The 16,779-nt window shown below is 45.1% G+C and overlaps 1 protein-coding gene across 1 annotated transcript in view; it reads left to right on the forward strand.

The window, feature by feature from the left end:
• The window catches only part of VWA3B (von Willebrand factor A domain containing 3B), a 149,644-nt gene that overhangs the window by 40,104 nt on the left and 92,761 nt on the right, over nt 1-16,779 (forward strand). Inside the window, exon 7 of the mRNA XM_033100927.1 lies at nt 9,711-9,827. Within this exon, the coding sequence (XP_032956818.1) occupies nt 9,711-9,827 (117 nt within the window). The remainder of the gene's footprint in view (nt 1-9,710; nt 9,828-16,779) is intronic.

Here is a 16,779-nt window from a genome sequence, read left to right on the forward strand (position 1 = left end):
AATTAAATATTTTCATGCAGCAAGTATTTTTACATGTTCCTAGAAAACTTTTGTAAGTGACATTTAAAAATACGTAATACTTTATATTCAAATAGTGTGCTATACTTTTGTTAATCATTTCCTGTTGGACGCTTGAGTACTTTCTAATTTTTTTGCTATTAGAAATGATACAGCACCTATCTTTGTGTGGTGTGTGTGTGTATGTGTATGTGTGTGGTATATATCCTCCTGTATTTTAGATTTTGGGGGATAGATTTCTAGTAGTGAAAATACTGGATCAATGTGTTTCAACATTTGGGGGTAATCTCTCATTGAATCGCTTTCCAAAAAAATGTTTTAAGACAGTGTAACTCACATCAGAAGTGTTTCGGGGAAACCCGTTTCACTGAACTCATCCAGATTTCTTTGATAAGAAATTAATGTCAGTTAGTAATGAAAATTAGTGAAATTGAACATTTTTGTATTTAACTTCCTTTTGTGAATTACCTGTTTGTCTTTTGCCCAATTATCTCTTGGGGTCTTGTGTTTCTCATATTGTGTGAACTGTGTGTATTAATGACATTAATGCTGGTGCTATTATTTATGGATAATTTATCTGAGTCATTGTTTTCTTTTTGATTTTTGCTATATTTTATATGCAACCTTAAAATTTGTACAGTAAGTCCAGTCTGTAAATCCTGTAACTTTCATGATCCCGTCTCTTTTCCATTTGGTTCTTTAGGGCGAATTTAAAACAAAAACACAAATCTTGGTCCATCTAGATTTATTTGGAGGTATGGTTTGATGTAAGGCTATAAATGGGTGTTTTTCTCAGTAACTAAGGGCTGTATTCACACCCTTCACTTACCTTCCTCTCGCTGCCTTCCTTTGTGACATACGAGGTCTGACAATTAAGTTTGCAAACTTGTTGCAACGATGTTGCTAACCTTTTTTGATATCAGAGGGATTATTCATTATGAATTTGTGCCAACTGGACAAACAGTTAACCAAGTTTACTATTTGGAAGTGCTGAAAAGACTGCGTAAAAAAGGTAGACAACCTGAACTTTTCGCCAATAATTCCTGGCTCTTGCATCACGACAATGCACCAGCTCACATGGCCCTGTCTGTGAGGGAGTTTGTAGCCAGTAAACAAATAGCTGTATTGGAACACCCTCCCTACTCACCCAGTGACTCCTTTCTTTACCCAAGGATAAAGGAAATATTGAAAGGATGACATTTGGATGACATTCAGGACATCACAGCTCCGATTGCCATTCCAGAAAAAGAGTTCCAAAATTGCTTTGAAGGGTGGACTAGGTGCTGGGGTCAGTGCATAGCTTCCCCAGGGGAGGACTTCGACGGCGACCGTAGTGACACCGAGCAATGAGGTGTGCGGCACTTTTTCTGGGACGAGTCTGTGAACCTCACTGTCTGAGCGCGTGTGACGTTCTTGAAGATGACGGGCTTGCGCCTGGACCTCCGCTCTGCTTCACTGCCCTCCCCTCCTTTCAGGGAGGACCCTGGACAGTAACTCCGTTTCCATCAGCCCTGTACATTTCCTGTAGGTGTGAAACATGGTGGATATTACCCAAGTGAGCCTTCCTTTTGTTGGTGGTGCACTGAGTCATCTCGGGAAGTGTGTGCAGGCCTGCTCTCTGTACTGCCTTAGTCAGTGTGCACTCGTGTCCACACAATACCCATTCACATTTTAAGATTTTTATTTTTTACCCCACATGCACTCTCCTACTTTTTCCTTCTTTCTTTACTCTTCCCTCCATGATGTTCATTAGTGTATATTTGGGTAGGTCCAGTGGTACAGTGGGAAAGCACAGGAACAGATTGCGCTGTCTCAGCGGTTCGCTTACTGTGCTGTCCTAGCAATGTGCTCAAGCCTTTAAAAACAGGTGGCGGACGGTGAAAGGACAACACCTTGACTTGGAAAAAGTCCTGGAAGTGCACACTGTTCCCCAATAACGTCCTGTTCCCCTTCAAAAAACAAAACAAAATAAAAATCAACTCTGTCAATGGCGTTGCATTGGCACCCACCATCACCTGGAGATTTAAAAGGCGATAGTTGTTCTCTAAAGTTCCCAAAGTCCTTTGGGCTGCTCCAGCTTAGTTAGTACAGACTGTATAAATTAGATAAATGCAGTGCTATAAACTCTGATTTCATTTAATTCTGATGTTTGATACTTGTTTGTGAATAGATATTTGTAGGAACTTGCATTTCTTGTAATGGGTTTGATGAATAAATTGTAATAGTATCTGCAAATAAGTTCCTTATGTATGAATTATGACCAACTGTTGGGCCTTATATTTGGAGTGATTCCTTACGTTAACCTCTTCTCCCAAAAGGAAAACATAGTTGTAAGCGGAAAGTAGTTTTGTCTTATTTCTTGCTTCATTGCACAGACTCAAATAGATCCATCAAGGACAATTACGTATTCTGTCCTTGCTTTGGATTTGTATGTATACATTAATTCTTTGGTAGAATTTCCCACAGATTGAATTTTTTCCTGTGTTTCTAGGACTACTCTTCTCAGGTGATGGAAAGCATTTTCAGTGTTTTGACATGGGCAGTACGTGCTGCTTAGGACGGTACATTGACTTGTGCATTACATTTTATGTTTTTCTTACATTACCTCCCAAGAGTTCATGGCCAATCTTCTTTGGTTGTCAAGAGTATTTAGAGGACAGGAAGGGGACTAAGGTTCACGGCACCTGCTGTGTCAGCTCTGCTGATGGTGGTGCCTGCCCACCTTAGGGGTCAAGAGAAAATCGCCTCTGACTCTTGATTCTGTGGTCACATGCTATCTGGAGACCATCCTCTGGATTTCTGAGAATGTTTAGGGGAGGAGGCATACTCTTCCACTCCCCTTGCCCTCGGGGGGTCTCCTGTTGGCCTGCGCTGTGTCTGGTTTCTCCACGGGAGCCTGGAGGAAAAGTCATACCTCTCTTTGTTCCCTCCCACTACCCTCCTCTTTCATTCTTCACCTGGTACCACTTTAATAGATGCTACTGACCCTCTGAAGGTTGAGGAAAGACTGACATACATTCTCCCTGGATCCTCCTCCTATTTCTTCTGTTGCTTGCCTTCTGAAGCCTCTCACTATTTATTTTCAAGAGCAAAACATGCCACTGAGGTTCCCCTCTAACCCTAATGACATGTATCTTGTACTTGGGGTTCATTGAGCTTTTTGGACCTGTTGGTTTATAGTTTTCATCAAATTTGGAAATTTTTCAGCCATTATTTCTTTATCACAGGTTTACAGGTCAACTGCAGTTTGATTACTCTAGGGTGGACTTATTCTCCTGTAACTAGTGCTGTCCAAGGTGTATTTTTATTGTAGCAAATACCATGCACACAAGAGCCAAGCCAAACCATGCAGCCACGTTTAAGGCCCCTGCTCACATCACATCCACTGACATTACATTGACCGAAGTAAATCATCTGACCCAGTCCAACCCCAGACCCACCCCAAGTGGGGTGGGAGGTCTACTACTCCCCTTACACTGAGATGGAGACGGAAGTAAATACTTGCTGAAGGGTAACTCAAGCTGTTGCAATCTTTCATTCTTGTGTGATTCTTTTTCGGCTCTGGGAATTCTTGTTTGCTCTTTTTCGTTCTTGTTTGCTGGACAGTGAATCAACGTTGGAGTGAGACCTGGATTCAAACACTAGTTTTGGCACTAATTACTTGTATGACTTTTGCCAAGTTACCTGACCTTTCTGAGCTATGTTCCTTCAGTTGTAAAAATGGGATTAATAACATTTTACCTCATATGGTTGAATGGTGCAGGAGTATTTGTAAATGGGACATAGTAACTTTCAATTCTCAGAAGCTTTCATGTAGGAATGGGTTGTTCTGGTTGGGAGCTCAGTTACTGCTCTCTTGGGGAGGAACTTTAACTGCTGGTATTTTCCAGGGCCTGTGTCTTTATGGGTACAGTCCTAATTCTATGGGGGCTGCTCCTTAGGATGCAGAAGTCCCATGGGCCCAGAGTGAGGAGTTTTGGGGATGCCCTCTTAGGAAGGAAAAAAAGGCTTTTGATCTCTTAGGCTCAGAGCAGGCCTTATCTTTACTTTGGTTCGTTCTTCCTGTTTTATCCCTGGAAAAATCTGAACTGAAATAGTGACTTGTTGTTCTGGCATCAGGCCAAAACAAAGAGGAAATAATTTCAGCATTGATGCAGGTAGCTTGAGACCTAAACTCATGGGGAAAGCAGACAGCAGACTTATTTTAAAGGCCTGTGGTGTCAGGCGCTTCAGAAGACAAAATGCAGGGACTGCAATGGGAGGATGCACCCTCCCGCTGGCAGCCGCTGTCCGAGTGCTGAGCTCCCACTGCAGCCAGAGCATCACCTTTATACCTGAGGGGGGAAGAGGGGAGAGGGGAAGAGGAGGAGGAGATGGCCTGCAGACAGTCAGTCAGGCTCAGTTGTAACTCGAGCGCGGTTTCACGTGTACAACCAACAGACCCAGTAGCTCAGGCCCCGCTCCTGATTCCAGGAGCGGGGCCTGGGCAGCGCGGTACCTCTCACTTGAAGGCCCACCCCAGCCATGTCAGCCATTGCTCATCAATCCGTCAGCACCTCTTGCCCCTCCCACAAAGCCCGTTAGACTCACAGAGCGAGACTGAGGGCAGCTCACTGTCGCCTCGGTGGTCCAGGTGGTGGGGCGGGTCAAACCCGCAGGGGTGCAGTGACCTGTCCGCAGCAAAACATCTGCATATGTAATTTAACACAAGGAACTGGGAATTTTCCTATGACAGCAAAACTACTGACCCCTGTACTTCTAGTCCCTTTCCAAGTGTAATATGTCCCTCTCACCAGATCCATATTATAAGTTTAGATCTCAAGGAATTTTAGTCACCTCATAGATTATTATTATTTTTAAAATGTTACACTGCTTTCTGAAAATAGAAGATTTTTTTCATGAAAATACTGCCTTTTGATGGTTATTTTCAGCTCTCTCAGATGCTCATGTCTGAATAGGAGCTTCGTGCTCAGACCGACGGTAGAGTCTCTGCCCAGCTGGTCCAGGGTGGTGGGGACAGGGCCACAGATACAGGCCGCAGCAGGACGTCGGGGGGTATCTGGGATCAAGGCTGCTGAGGGTCTTTTAGTTCTGCACCGCCATCTCCCAGGGCCTCATTAAATGGTCCTGGGACCAGTGCCACCTCTAGCTGCTTTTCTAACCGCCTCCCCACTCCTGCCCATGGAATGATAATGTTTCAGGTGTTTGGGGAGGCCTTGCCGAGCATAGCACAAAGATCTAAAGGGAAGTGACATTCCTTGGGGGCATGTCATGGTTACACGTCAGGAAAACCTGGGGCATAACCATATGCTCAGATGGTAGGATTCTGTCCCATTCTACTCTGAAGAGCTTCTTACAGTATTGGGGCTGTCACCTACAGGACAGAAAAGAAGGTTTAGGTGCTCAATGATTGTTTCTTTGTAATTAGGAAAAAGAAAAACAAGGAAGGATAGGAATTCTTATCAGAAACACTGGATCCTGTGCTAAGTGCTGTGGAGGAGACAAAGAAAGAAAGGACATTGTCCCCATGCTCAAGACAATTACAATCCAGTGGCAAAGTTGGCCTGTGGTAACGTAGCAGCAGCCCAGGACTGAGCTCTGACCCCACGCAGGGCCTGGACCACAGCCTGGCAGAAGGGCCGCGTGGACACACAGAGTGGGGAGCTGTGCCGTAAGCAGCTGCATGTTAGTGTCACCGTGCAAAAGGTCCGCTGCTCGCTGCATGAGCCAAAACTCGAGAGGAGAGGTTGGTGGAAAGAAAAGAGGTTTTATTCCAAAATGCCAGCTTTAAGGAATGACAGTGGACTCCCTGTCACAAAGACTGCCTTCCTTCTCTTAATACTGCCAAAGGTTTTAGAGACTTGCAAGGAGGACAGAACAAAGGAAGGAGAAGCTGGCCGGCCAGGCAACCTCAGGAAAAAGCGCTTCCCAGAGGCTGGTCTGCCCCACGGTCAGGAATGAACCCCATACAGATGCATAAACCCCTCCCAAGTTACTGGGCCAGGTGTGCACACTGGTCCGAAGTAAACAGAACCATTGAAACTGGTGTGCATAGTAAATGCACAGTAAACAGAGTTTTCGAGGCTTGGTGGGAGGGGAGAGAAGCAAAGAAAGGAAAAAAATACTTTGAAAAAATCCCAAGCCAAACCACTGCCAAATCAAATTACATCAGAGATTTAAATTTCAAAAATCGAAGAGAGAGGGTCACCGTTACATTAGGAAGGATTGACTTAAGTCAAATTGGAGTCCAAGTCATGCGTACACTAATTCATCGCTGGCTGATGCGTCTGTGCGCTTTGGAGCTGGAGGTTAGAGTGACAGGTGGCCAGGAATGGCATATACCACGGGCCCATCTATGGCTGGCAGCAGAGGACTGAGAACAGTGGCTCTGGCTAGTGCGTTCCAGGGGCGGAGGAGGAGCAAGAAGCAGTCACAGCTTCTGGGGTGGCTGGGCCACACTTGATGGGGGGTCAGGATTGTGCCTTGAATGAAGGGGGGGCTCGGTGAGTGCAGTGGGAGGCTGTGAGCCCCCTGATAGGGTGGGGGGGGAGCGGGGCCTGAGTGGGCTGCCAGGGCGGTGCTCTGAGCAGGTTGATTAGAGGGCGTCGTACGGGGCCTTGAACCCTGGACTTGAGCGCCAGCCCAGGGCACAGGGCCTTCCGAGTTCACCGCTGTCCTCGGCATAGGCTGCGCCCACCCACCACATAGTGGATGCTCAACAAACATGCTAAGTGAATGGATTAAGGAACTGGACTGTGACAGCTGGACTTGATTCTGAAGGTGAGACCCGGAGGTGTGTTTTGCGGCAGGTACTCAGGGCTTTTCCTCTGACACACAAAACGTATCTGAGCTCATTTCATTTGTTAAAGTAGCCAGTCTGAGAAGTCAATACTAGGTGCAAATGAAAAAGAGCAGCTGGCGTCAGCCTTCTGTGAGCCTTCAGGTCGTGACCTGGGCATTGGAGCATGTCAGGGGTCGGTGCAGGAGGGGCCATTGGGTCGGAGGGTCTTTTAGGTCCGGCTGTCTCCAGGAGGGACTGTATCCTGCTTCTGGGCACAGCAGGCCATGGTTGGCTGAGCCCCTGATTGTGGAGACCCTTAAGGCTTCGTTGTGGTTTTGTCTCCTCTCTGGTTGCGCCTGGAGAATTTCAGATTCACAGAGCTCTCTGAAGCCTGGGCTTCCTGCTCCCCATCCTCCCTCCTCTTCTGTTTCCAGTGGGGCTGCCTCCCTGGGCTGCAGCTGTCACATATCCCAGCTAAGTGCCTTAGAAGGGACCCTGATGAAAATGGCAGCCCTCCCACACAGCCTGTGGAGTCACTCAAAATAAAACCTCTGCGTTCTAAGTTATGCTTCTTACTGCCCTGTGGTTTTTCTTATTCACTAGCTGGTTTCGTTTTGTTTTTTAAAGCAAACCTAGTTAAGCGGATAGTTTTAGTTGTGTTTCCTGATCCCGTGTAGGCACCGTAGCTGCCTAATTACAATGACTAAACCAGTGTGGTGCTAGCCCTCATTCCTGCTTGCACAGGAGAGCCTGTCTCCTGTCACTGCTGCCCTTCCACACATTTGGTCTCCCTGGATCAAGAGGCAGCTGTATTTTCTTGGAAGTTTTTCCTTGGAGGCTGACCTGCGGTCGCTCCCCCTTAATATATAATTGACATGTCTGCTCAAATGGAGAGCCCTGACGCATTTGAAACTTTTAAAGAGAGAATCTTGCTACTTAACACCTCCATGCCCAAGCAGCAGCTGGAAGTCAGTCTTGCTTTCACAGGAGCCAGAAAGGTTTGCATCACAGGCGTAAGGTTTGCATCTGGCAAGAGATGGCTGTATCTGGAGTTCCAGCTTGGAGCTGGGCACACATCACATTTCACCCCTGGGGCTGCTGATAGCTGCAAGGCCGTCGTGGCCATCCATCTCTGTCAGGGCTTGTCACTTGCTTCTTTACAAACACAGCTATTAATTCTCCCTCACTGGATCTGCCCGACTTCCAGAGGGCCAGAGCTCTGCTGTCCCTTCACTTCTGCCCTGCCCTCTTTGACTACTTTTTTAAAGTCAGAAACATTGACTCTGGTCTGCCCTAGTCTGTCCTGGTGGCTTAGGGTCAGCCCTTTGCCCTGGCGGATGAATCTCCTGGGGTGACTCGTAGACCAGATAGTGGTCTATCATTCTTTGTGGCTGTGTGATCTCAGGCGTCTGTGGACTATTATGTAGACAGGCGTGGTAAGTGGGGTCTCCTCAGCTGCTGGGGGTGGGCTGCAGGGCCCCTCTGTAACCATCCACCCCGTCTCAGGGCCACTGGCAGGGCCACTGCATTGGTGCAGTCATGCCTGCCTGGGTTTGACTCTGTGCTGCCTCTCACTGTGATCTTGGACAACTTGTTCTGCCTCAGTTTACGCACCTGTAAGATGAGCACAAGAGTAGAATTTTCCTGTATAGTTGTGGTGAAGAGAAGGAGAAAATGTTTAGAAAGGTCCATGTGGAAAGCCAGGCACATAGCAAGTGCCCCAGGAGGTTTTTGTCACTAGAGAACTGGGACTAGGCTTACTTCAGTGGAAACGTCAGTGTCCCCTGAGCCGACTATGTAGTTTGTGAAACAGAGTTGTGTTTTTGTTTCAAATAAGCTTTTTACTGGAATGGTGTTTTTAAAACTAGAGAACACATCTGCTAAATTCTTGTCTGTGCAACTACCTTAGAAGCATCCCCAGCGCAGGGGCTTCCCCGGAGCCCCCGTGAGGCCGTGAGGCAGGTGGCTGGGCCCACAGATGCCGCTGAAAATGGGTAGGTGGCATCCTGCACTCATGGTGGCCTCTTGGAGGCACCACTGGCCTTGTGTGTACAGTGGGCTCTGGCAGATGGGTGCAGAGGTCATTGTAGGTCACATACTGTTGTAAGAAGTGATACAGAGACACCCACACGCCCTTTACCCAGGTTCCCCCATAGTAACACCTGGCAAAATTATAGGACAACGTAATAACCAGGATATTGACACTAGTCACCACAGGCCCCCTCCTGCTTCACTTTTATAAAGTAGTCTCGCCGATTTCCTTCCTGCTCGGACACCCTCCATAACCTCTGGAAACTGATAGCTAATCTGTTAGAGCCTGGACCTGGGTGAACCTGTGTAGAGCACAGCGTGGACCTCCTACATCAGATGAACTTTGATGGATTGTGAGAGTGACATAAATGTCTTTGTTAATTGAGCCTTATCATTGGAAAATTCCTGCAGCCCAAGTTAGCCCTGAGCCGAGACAGCAGATGTCCAGCGAGGGAGGCCAGACTCGAGATTGCCTGAGGGGCAATAAAAGCTTATGGGCGCTTTGAAAGAAAAGGCACAGCCTGAGGGTCCTCGCGCCCCTCACGGCGGCCGCCCTGCTCTTATTGGATGCTTTTGAATATTTTTTTTATTCTTTATCTTATTTGAGTATTATCAATAATTCATCTTAAAACATTCTGGTTGCTGCAGATATTTACTTTATAAGGATTGATTGCATCCTAAACTGTGCATTTATGATTTCCTGAGATGACAGCACTTCCTTAGGGATTTCAGTTCTGATTCTCAGAGGTTAGAGAGAAGAGTGGAATTTGATGTTAAGAAATGTTCTAGAAACTCAGCTGGGGTGTGCCAGGCCTGCCAGGACTACTGGAGAGTTCTCAGGCTTGCCATGGCCGCCTGCTCATATGTGTTTCCCTCCCAGGAGCTGAGGTCCGAGAGGATGTGTTTCTCGTCTGGAGGGAGATGGAGGAAGCCTGCAGCACGCTGGCCCAGATCCAGAGGCTGGTGGCCAAGGCCACTGTGGCCACAACGGACCGTGGTGGGTGCTGCTTTTGGTCACTAGTATGCAAGTCATATCTGTTGCTGATTGGGGGTGGGAGCTGTTTCCATGTCTTTACCAAGCAGAGCTCCTTAAGCCAACCTGAGCAGAGCACCCAGAACTGTGTGTGTGTGTGTGTGTGTGTGTGTGTGTGTGTGTGTGTATGTATGTAGATTGTTAAAGCACAACCAGAGCTGGACAGTAAAGAGTAAAAACAATTTCTATGCAGGAACTATTGCAATAGAGAGAAGAGACGTTGGTACAAACTGGGCTCAGTTATGGACACAACATGGAAAAGTGGAGATTTATGGCCAAGGAGCAGGGTGGGCGATTGGTGGATGGAAAATGAGAGGAAACATCAGGGGTGGGGGTTTTCTGGCTAAACTGACTTGACAGGATGCTTGCTGGAGGCAGGCTGGGTGGTCAGATGTCACTGGGGAAGGGGTGAGGAATTTGATCAGATATCCAGGGCATTCTGGCTAAACTGATGGAGCAGGATGTTTGCTAAAATTGGGGGGTGCAAAGACCAACAGGGAAGTTCAAAGATCAAGGTCTAGTTGAGAAGAGCGTCCGGAGGAGCCTGCGTTTGGTGTGAGAAAGACCTGTAAATTCATCTCCATCACTAGGTTAACCTGAGTCCACGTCTTTAAGCTTTAGTGTATTCTTCTGTAAGATGATTATGATAATGTTAGTCTCTAGGAATTACAGTAAAGACTCAGTAACATAATGCATGCTTCCCACCCAGTGGGTCTTTGGTAAATGTTAGCTCACTCTTTCCCCTTCACAGTTAGGGGAGTTAGTGTACTGACTCCTGCCTGAGAGCGTGAACGAGTAAAGGATTTCCTCTGTAAAACACTTTTTCATTTAGGACCCCACTGGTAATAAGAGCAGCTAGTACTTACAGTGCATACCTAACATATCAGGCACTGTTCTGAGCTCTTCACAAGTATTAACTAAATTAATCCTTCCCACAACCTTATAAAATAGGTGCTACTATTATTTTCACTTAAGGTTAAGTAACCCTTGAGGTTACCCAAGGCCACACAACTAGAAATGATGAAGCTGGGATTCAAACCTTGTCCACCAGTAAAAATACTGATGTCTGACACCCACCCCTGACATTCTGATTTGATCCACATGGGTACAATCTGGACACTGGGATTTTGGAAAGCTCCGCAGGCCACCCTAATGTGCAACAAAGTTTGGGAACCTCTGCCTGGTTATATTGCCTTCCGGTCCCCTGCCTGTATTGCAGAGGTGTCAGTGTGGGAGGAGAGCCAGGAGGCCAGGCTAACTGGGGACAGTGATGCAGCTGAAGAGGAGGAATGAGGAAGGGGACACAGGTAGGGGGAAGAGGTTGAAGGCCTGGATGAGCTTGCCCTGTGCAACTCGATGCATTCCTGGTGACAGTTACTTTGTCCTGTGACCAGGTGTCTTGACGGGGCCCGAGAAGCAGCAGCTGCAGGTGCTTTGCCAGGACCAGGTCCCTGGGGTTCCCAAGGATGGGGGTGATCAGGCTTATCTGGGGAGCTGCTCGCTGTTAGTGACACCCCACTCAGTGTGAGCTTAGAGTCAAGAACACAGACGGTCCTTTATCATCCTGAGAGAATGAAAGTGAAGCAGGGGGACCACTGATTCCTGGAATGAGATGGTGAGGCCAGACACTCTGGCCACTGGTAATTTTGACCTCTCTTTATTACCAAGAGCAGGACATGAGAATTCCTTGCTGGGGAGGGGAAGAGGGGACTGACAGAAATACGAGGTTGACGATTAAGTTCGCGAACTTGCCACCGTGTGCTTACATTGGCCGCACTGTACAAACAGCTCGGGAAGATTTCATAACCTCAGTATATCGGTGTCTCACAGCTGTGTTCATGTCGACGTGTGGTGGTGTCTTGCTGAGTGGCGTTCATTATTGTTATTGCGTGTTTTTGTGTGCTGTCGGGAGAATGTCTGAGCTTGAATTAGAGCAACAAACTAACATTAAATTTCTTGTTAAACTTGGCCATAGTGGAAGTGAAATCAGGAACATGTTAGTCCAAGTTTATGGGGCTGATGCCATGAAGAAAACAGCTGTGTATAAATGGGTTAAATGTTTTTCTGGGGGGAGAGAACACGTCACTGATGAGAAGAGTTCAGGGTGGCTAGTAAGGGAGCATAACTGATGAAACGTTGCAAAAATTCGTTGAATTGTGTGTCAAAATCGTTGGCTGACTGTGAGAAGCGTAGCAGACCAAGGAACATCGATAAACACAGTGTTTCTCCAAAAATAAGACCTCGCTGGACCATCAGCTCTAATGCGTCATTTGGAGCAAAAATGAATGAGACCCAGTATTATATTATATAGTATTGTATTATATTATATTATATCATATCATATTATATTCTATAAAATCCAGTCTTATATTAAAATAAGACTGGGTTTTATATTAATTTTTACTCCAAAAGATGCAGTAGAGCTGATGGTCTGGCTAGGTCTTATTTTCAAGGAAACATGGCAGTTAGGAAAATCTGAACTGAAAACCTTGGCATGAGAAAGGTGTGTGCAAAAGTGGTCCCAAAGGAGCTCACTAGTGAGCAAAAGCAAAGGAGAGTCAAAGTTTGCCAAGACCTTTTGGAGAGACAAGACGATGTTTTGGGCCGTGTTATCACTGGTGATGAAACATGTGTGTACCAATAGGACCCTGAAACAAAGCGTCAAAGTGCACAATGGAAGTCAGTCAATTCTCCGAGACCGAAAAAGTTCCATCTAAATCAAGAGTCAAAACGATGTTGCTGACCTTTTTTTGATACCAGAGGGATTATTCATTATGAATTTGTACCAACTGGACAAACAGTTTACTATTTACAAACCAAGTTTACTATTTGGAAGTACTTAACAGGCTGCGTGAAAAAGTTAGACGAAAACGATCTGAACTTTTCGCCAACAGTTCATCACGACAATGCACCAACTCACACAGCACTGTCTGTGAGGGAGTTTTTAGCCAGTAAACAAATAACTGTATTGGAACACCCTCTCTACTCACCTGATCTGGCCCCCAGTGATTTCTTTCTTTACCCAAAGATAAAGGAAATACTGAAAGGAAGACATGTTGATGACATTCAGAACATCAAGGGTAATACGACAACAGCTCTGATGGCCATTCTAGAAAAAGAGTTCCAAAATTGCTTTGAAGTGTGGACTAGGCACTGGCGTTGGTGCATAGCTTCCCAAGGGGCATATTTCGAAGGTGACCATAGTGATATTCAGCAATGAGGGATGTAGTACTTTTTCTAGGATGAGTTCGTGAACTTAATTGTCAGAATTTGTATATGAAACCATGGTATTTAAAGACATTGGACACCATGCCATAAAGGCCAGTTATCCCTCAGATACAGGAAGAATTCAGGGTGAGCTCTGGATTATTCCAGCTTAGTGCTTCGAGAGGATTTCCAGACCATGGCGTGGGAACAAGTATCTCAGGTGGAGCACAGCAAACTCCCAAAGTTTGGGAGCCAAAGTGAAGAGTTCAGGGAGACCAAGACATCTAGACTTCACAGGACAACGTACCAGAGAGGAGAGAGGTGCACAGAGAGAGAATTATGGAAATCTGCAAGCTCCCTGTGAGGATTCAGCTCAGTGCTGATCAGCTCATTCATGTGAGGAAATCACCGGAGGCTGGGAAAGATCCACTGGAAAGGATTAGAAAGAAAGGGCGTGGAGCTCACACACAACCTGTTCTCACCAGCCCTAATGGGAAAGTGTATAACTCATGGGGTACCAGGTAGACAACTTGGGAAGGTGTTGCCTCAGTAATGGGGACTGACAAGCCTTAAACTGAGCTCTGTCTGGGCTCTCCTAAGAAATCATCAAAGCAAGACATGAAAGAACTCTTCGTAGGTAACTTACCTGCATCGCAGAACAAAGCTCAGGGAGCTTTAAAAACTACAGAAACATCCAGTGCCCAAAAAAGTAAAATTCACGATGATTGGCATCCAATCAAAGATTACTAGGCGTGAAAGGAAGTAGGAAATGCTCCCCTTAATAATAACTCAATCAAACTGACTGTGAACTGATACAGACATTAGGATTGGCAGAAAAAGACATTCAAACAGCTGTTATAATTGTATTTCATATGTTCAAAAAGTTAAGTAAAGACAGGGAAGATATAAAAAAACATACATTGAACTTTTAGAGATGAAAGCTTTTAGATGAAAACATGCTGAATGGGATCAATGGCAGTTAGACACTGCAGGAATAAACGATTAGTGAACATGAAGACACAGCAATAGAAACTATCCAAAATGAGACACACAGAGAAAAATATAGTAATAAAAAACCAAAAAAATAAAAAACAAATAATAACAAACAGAGTATCGGTGAGCTGTGGCACAATTTCAAGTTGCCAAATACTGGGAGTGCCAAAAAAATGTATATGCATGACTTGTATTCATCTTTTGTTATTGGTATATATTATTACAATTTTAATACAGGTATTTCCTTTCTTAAAATGTGTATACATATTTTTGGCACCCTCTGTATATGTGCATGTAGATGGAATTCCCAAGGAGAAGCGAGAATGGGAACAGAATAAAACATTTGAAGAAATAAAGACTGAAAATTTTCCAAATTTGATGAAAGGTACTACCTAGAGATATGAGACATTCATGAATGGCAGGAAAATGAAAGAAACTACACCAAGGGACATCATCATCCACTTGCTCAAAACTAATAATAGAGAAGAAATCTTAAAAGCAACCAGAGGGAAAAAGCACGTTATGTACGAAGGAACAAGGATGAGCATGACAGCACATTTCTTGTTACAAGTGAAAAGACAGTGGAGCGATGCCTTTTTTATTCCATTCAGTACCTTAAATTTTCAATCTAGAATTCTATGCTCCATGAAAATATATTTCAAAAACAAAGACAAAGACATTTCCAGACATACAAAAACTGAAAGAATTTATTATCAGAACATTTGCTCTGCAGAAAATGTTAGAAGAACTCCCTTAGGCAGGAAGAAAATGATACTTTTATAAGGAAAAATGAAGGGAAATATGGACCTACACAAAGGAATACTCCAGTAACGTTGTCCTGGAGGTTCTAGCCAACACAATTAGGCAAGGAAAAGTAATAAAGGTCTCCTAATGGGAAAGGAAGAAGTAAAACAATCTCTAATAATAAGTGATTTGGTACTGTTACATGCTACATTGTGGATTAACTTCGAAAACATTATGCTGAATGAAAGAAGCCAGACACAAAAGGACACGATTTGTATGATTTCATTTACATGAGTGTCCAGAACAGGCAGATCCATAGACTAAATTGGGGGTGGGGACGCGGCGGGAAAGAGGGGTAAGTAAATGGGGAGTGATTTCTGATGAGTGCAAGGTTTCATTTTGGGGTGATGAAAGTAGGCTGGAATTAAATAGTGGTGATGTTTGCACAACTGTGTAAATAAACTAAAACCCACTGAATTGTCTATTTTGAAAGGGTGAATTTTATAGTATATGAATTATATCTCAATTTTTTAAAAAGAATCCATGAAAAAAATGTTGGCAGTGGTGATGCAAAGTCAAAAAAAGTGGCAATAGTTTAATTTCTGAAGGGAACAGATTCAGATGTCTGTCTTGGTTTAATTCTAGTATTCCCACTGTTTCAGAATTCCCGTTCTCTGTACTGCATGAATTTCAGGTTCTTAACCTAAAGTTCCCATACTCCATTAATTCTTCCCTCAATCCTTAATCTTGATTTGTCCACTCGATTCCAAACAACTTGAATTAATCTGTGTTGGCCTTGCTAAGTCACAGTATTTTAAGGAAATTGTTGCCTAAGGAATAATCTGTTGCCTACATCACTGATCCTCAACACTTTTTAGTTTAAATGTCATTTTAGATGTAGACGTTAAATGTGGCTTGCGACATTCTTTCCCAGTGGTTTTCTCTCAGCCTTCTTGCAGGTTTGTCACAAACCTGACTATCACTCCTTATTTCTCTGTGGCCAGTTGCATGTGTTGTTGTTTAAACATTCTTCCTGACTACTTGTAAAGTAATACCTTTTTTTCTTTCTTCCTGTTGGACATGACCTCCTTCTTCTGAACCTTTCCTTTTCAACTAATACACAGCATGCATTTCCTGCTGTGCCACTTGCCACATGGCAGCCAAGGATGGGTCTAGCGTCTCATGTCTCCTGTGATCACAGAAATGTTGGGCAGTGTGTACCACACTGTCATCTATCAAATCTAAGCCCTCCCAAATGTTCTGTGCACAAAGGGTCTGGAACTGACTAGCTTTAGAAAATACTCTTCACACCTCTGCTGCTGGTGAGCCCACCGACGGGTCCCACAGAGGTTTAATAGGCATGTGACAAAGAGTCTTAAAACTGTTTACCTTTAAGCTCCCCAAACTTTTTCCCTCTTTCTGAGTAATATCCACTAATATGCATTAGAAGTATGTTCGCGGAACACAGTGTGCAAACGTTGACCTTGGAGCTCTCTGAGGTTGGTTCCAGATTTAGAGCTCTAGTGTATTCATTAGCTGATGGTTCCCGTGAAAGTGACATGGACCTGGTGGCAGGAATGAGGAGCTGCACAGGTGACTTTTGGTGGAGGAGGAGGGTGTATTAGTGGGGGTCTTCAGAGAAACATAACCAACAGGATATTTGTGAGTGTGTGTGCGTGCGCAGGCACGTGCGTGCGTGTGTGCACGTGTGTGTGTCTGCAGAGAGAGGGAATTGGTTGACGTGAACCTGAGGACTGGCGAGTCCAGAACGAGCAGAGCAGGCCTCAGGCTGGACAGCCAGGGCAGAGTGTCTGAGGGCCGTCTGCTGCCAGAGTCCCCTCTTCCTCGGGAGATGTCATGTCAGTCTTTTTTCTCTTAGGACCGTCAACTGAATGGAGGGGGCCCACTCATGGTAAGGGGGAGTATCTGCTTTACTCAACGTCTACTGACTTGAATGTTAATTTCCTCCAAA

The sequence above is a fragment of the Rhinolophus ferrumequinum genome (genome assembly GCF_004115265.2).
Source record: "Rhinolophus ferrumequinum isolate MPI-CBG mRhiFer1 chromosome 13 unlocalized genomic scaffold, mRhiFer1_v1.p Super_scaffold_3, whole genome shotgun sequence".
Classification (NCBI taxonomy): domain Eukaryota; kingdom Metazoa; phylum Chordata; class Mammalia; order Chiroptera; family Rhinolophidae; genus Rhinolophus; species Rhinolophus ferrumequinum.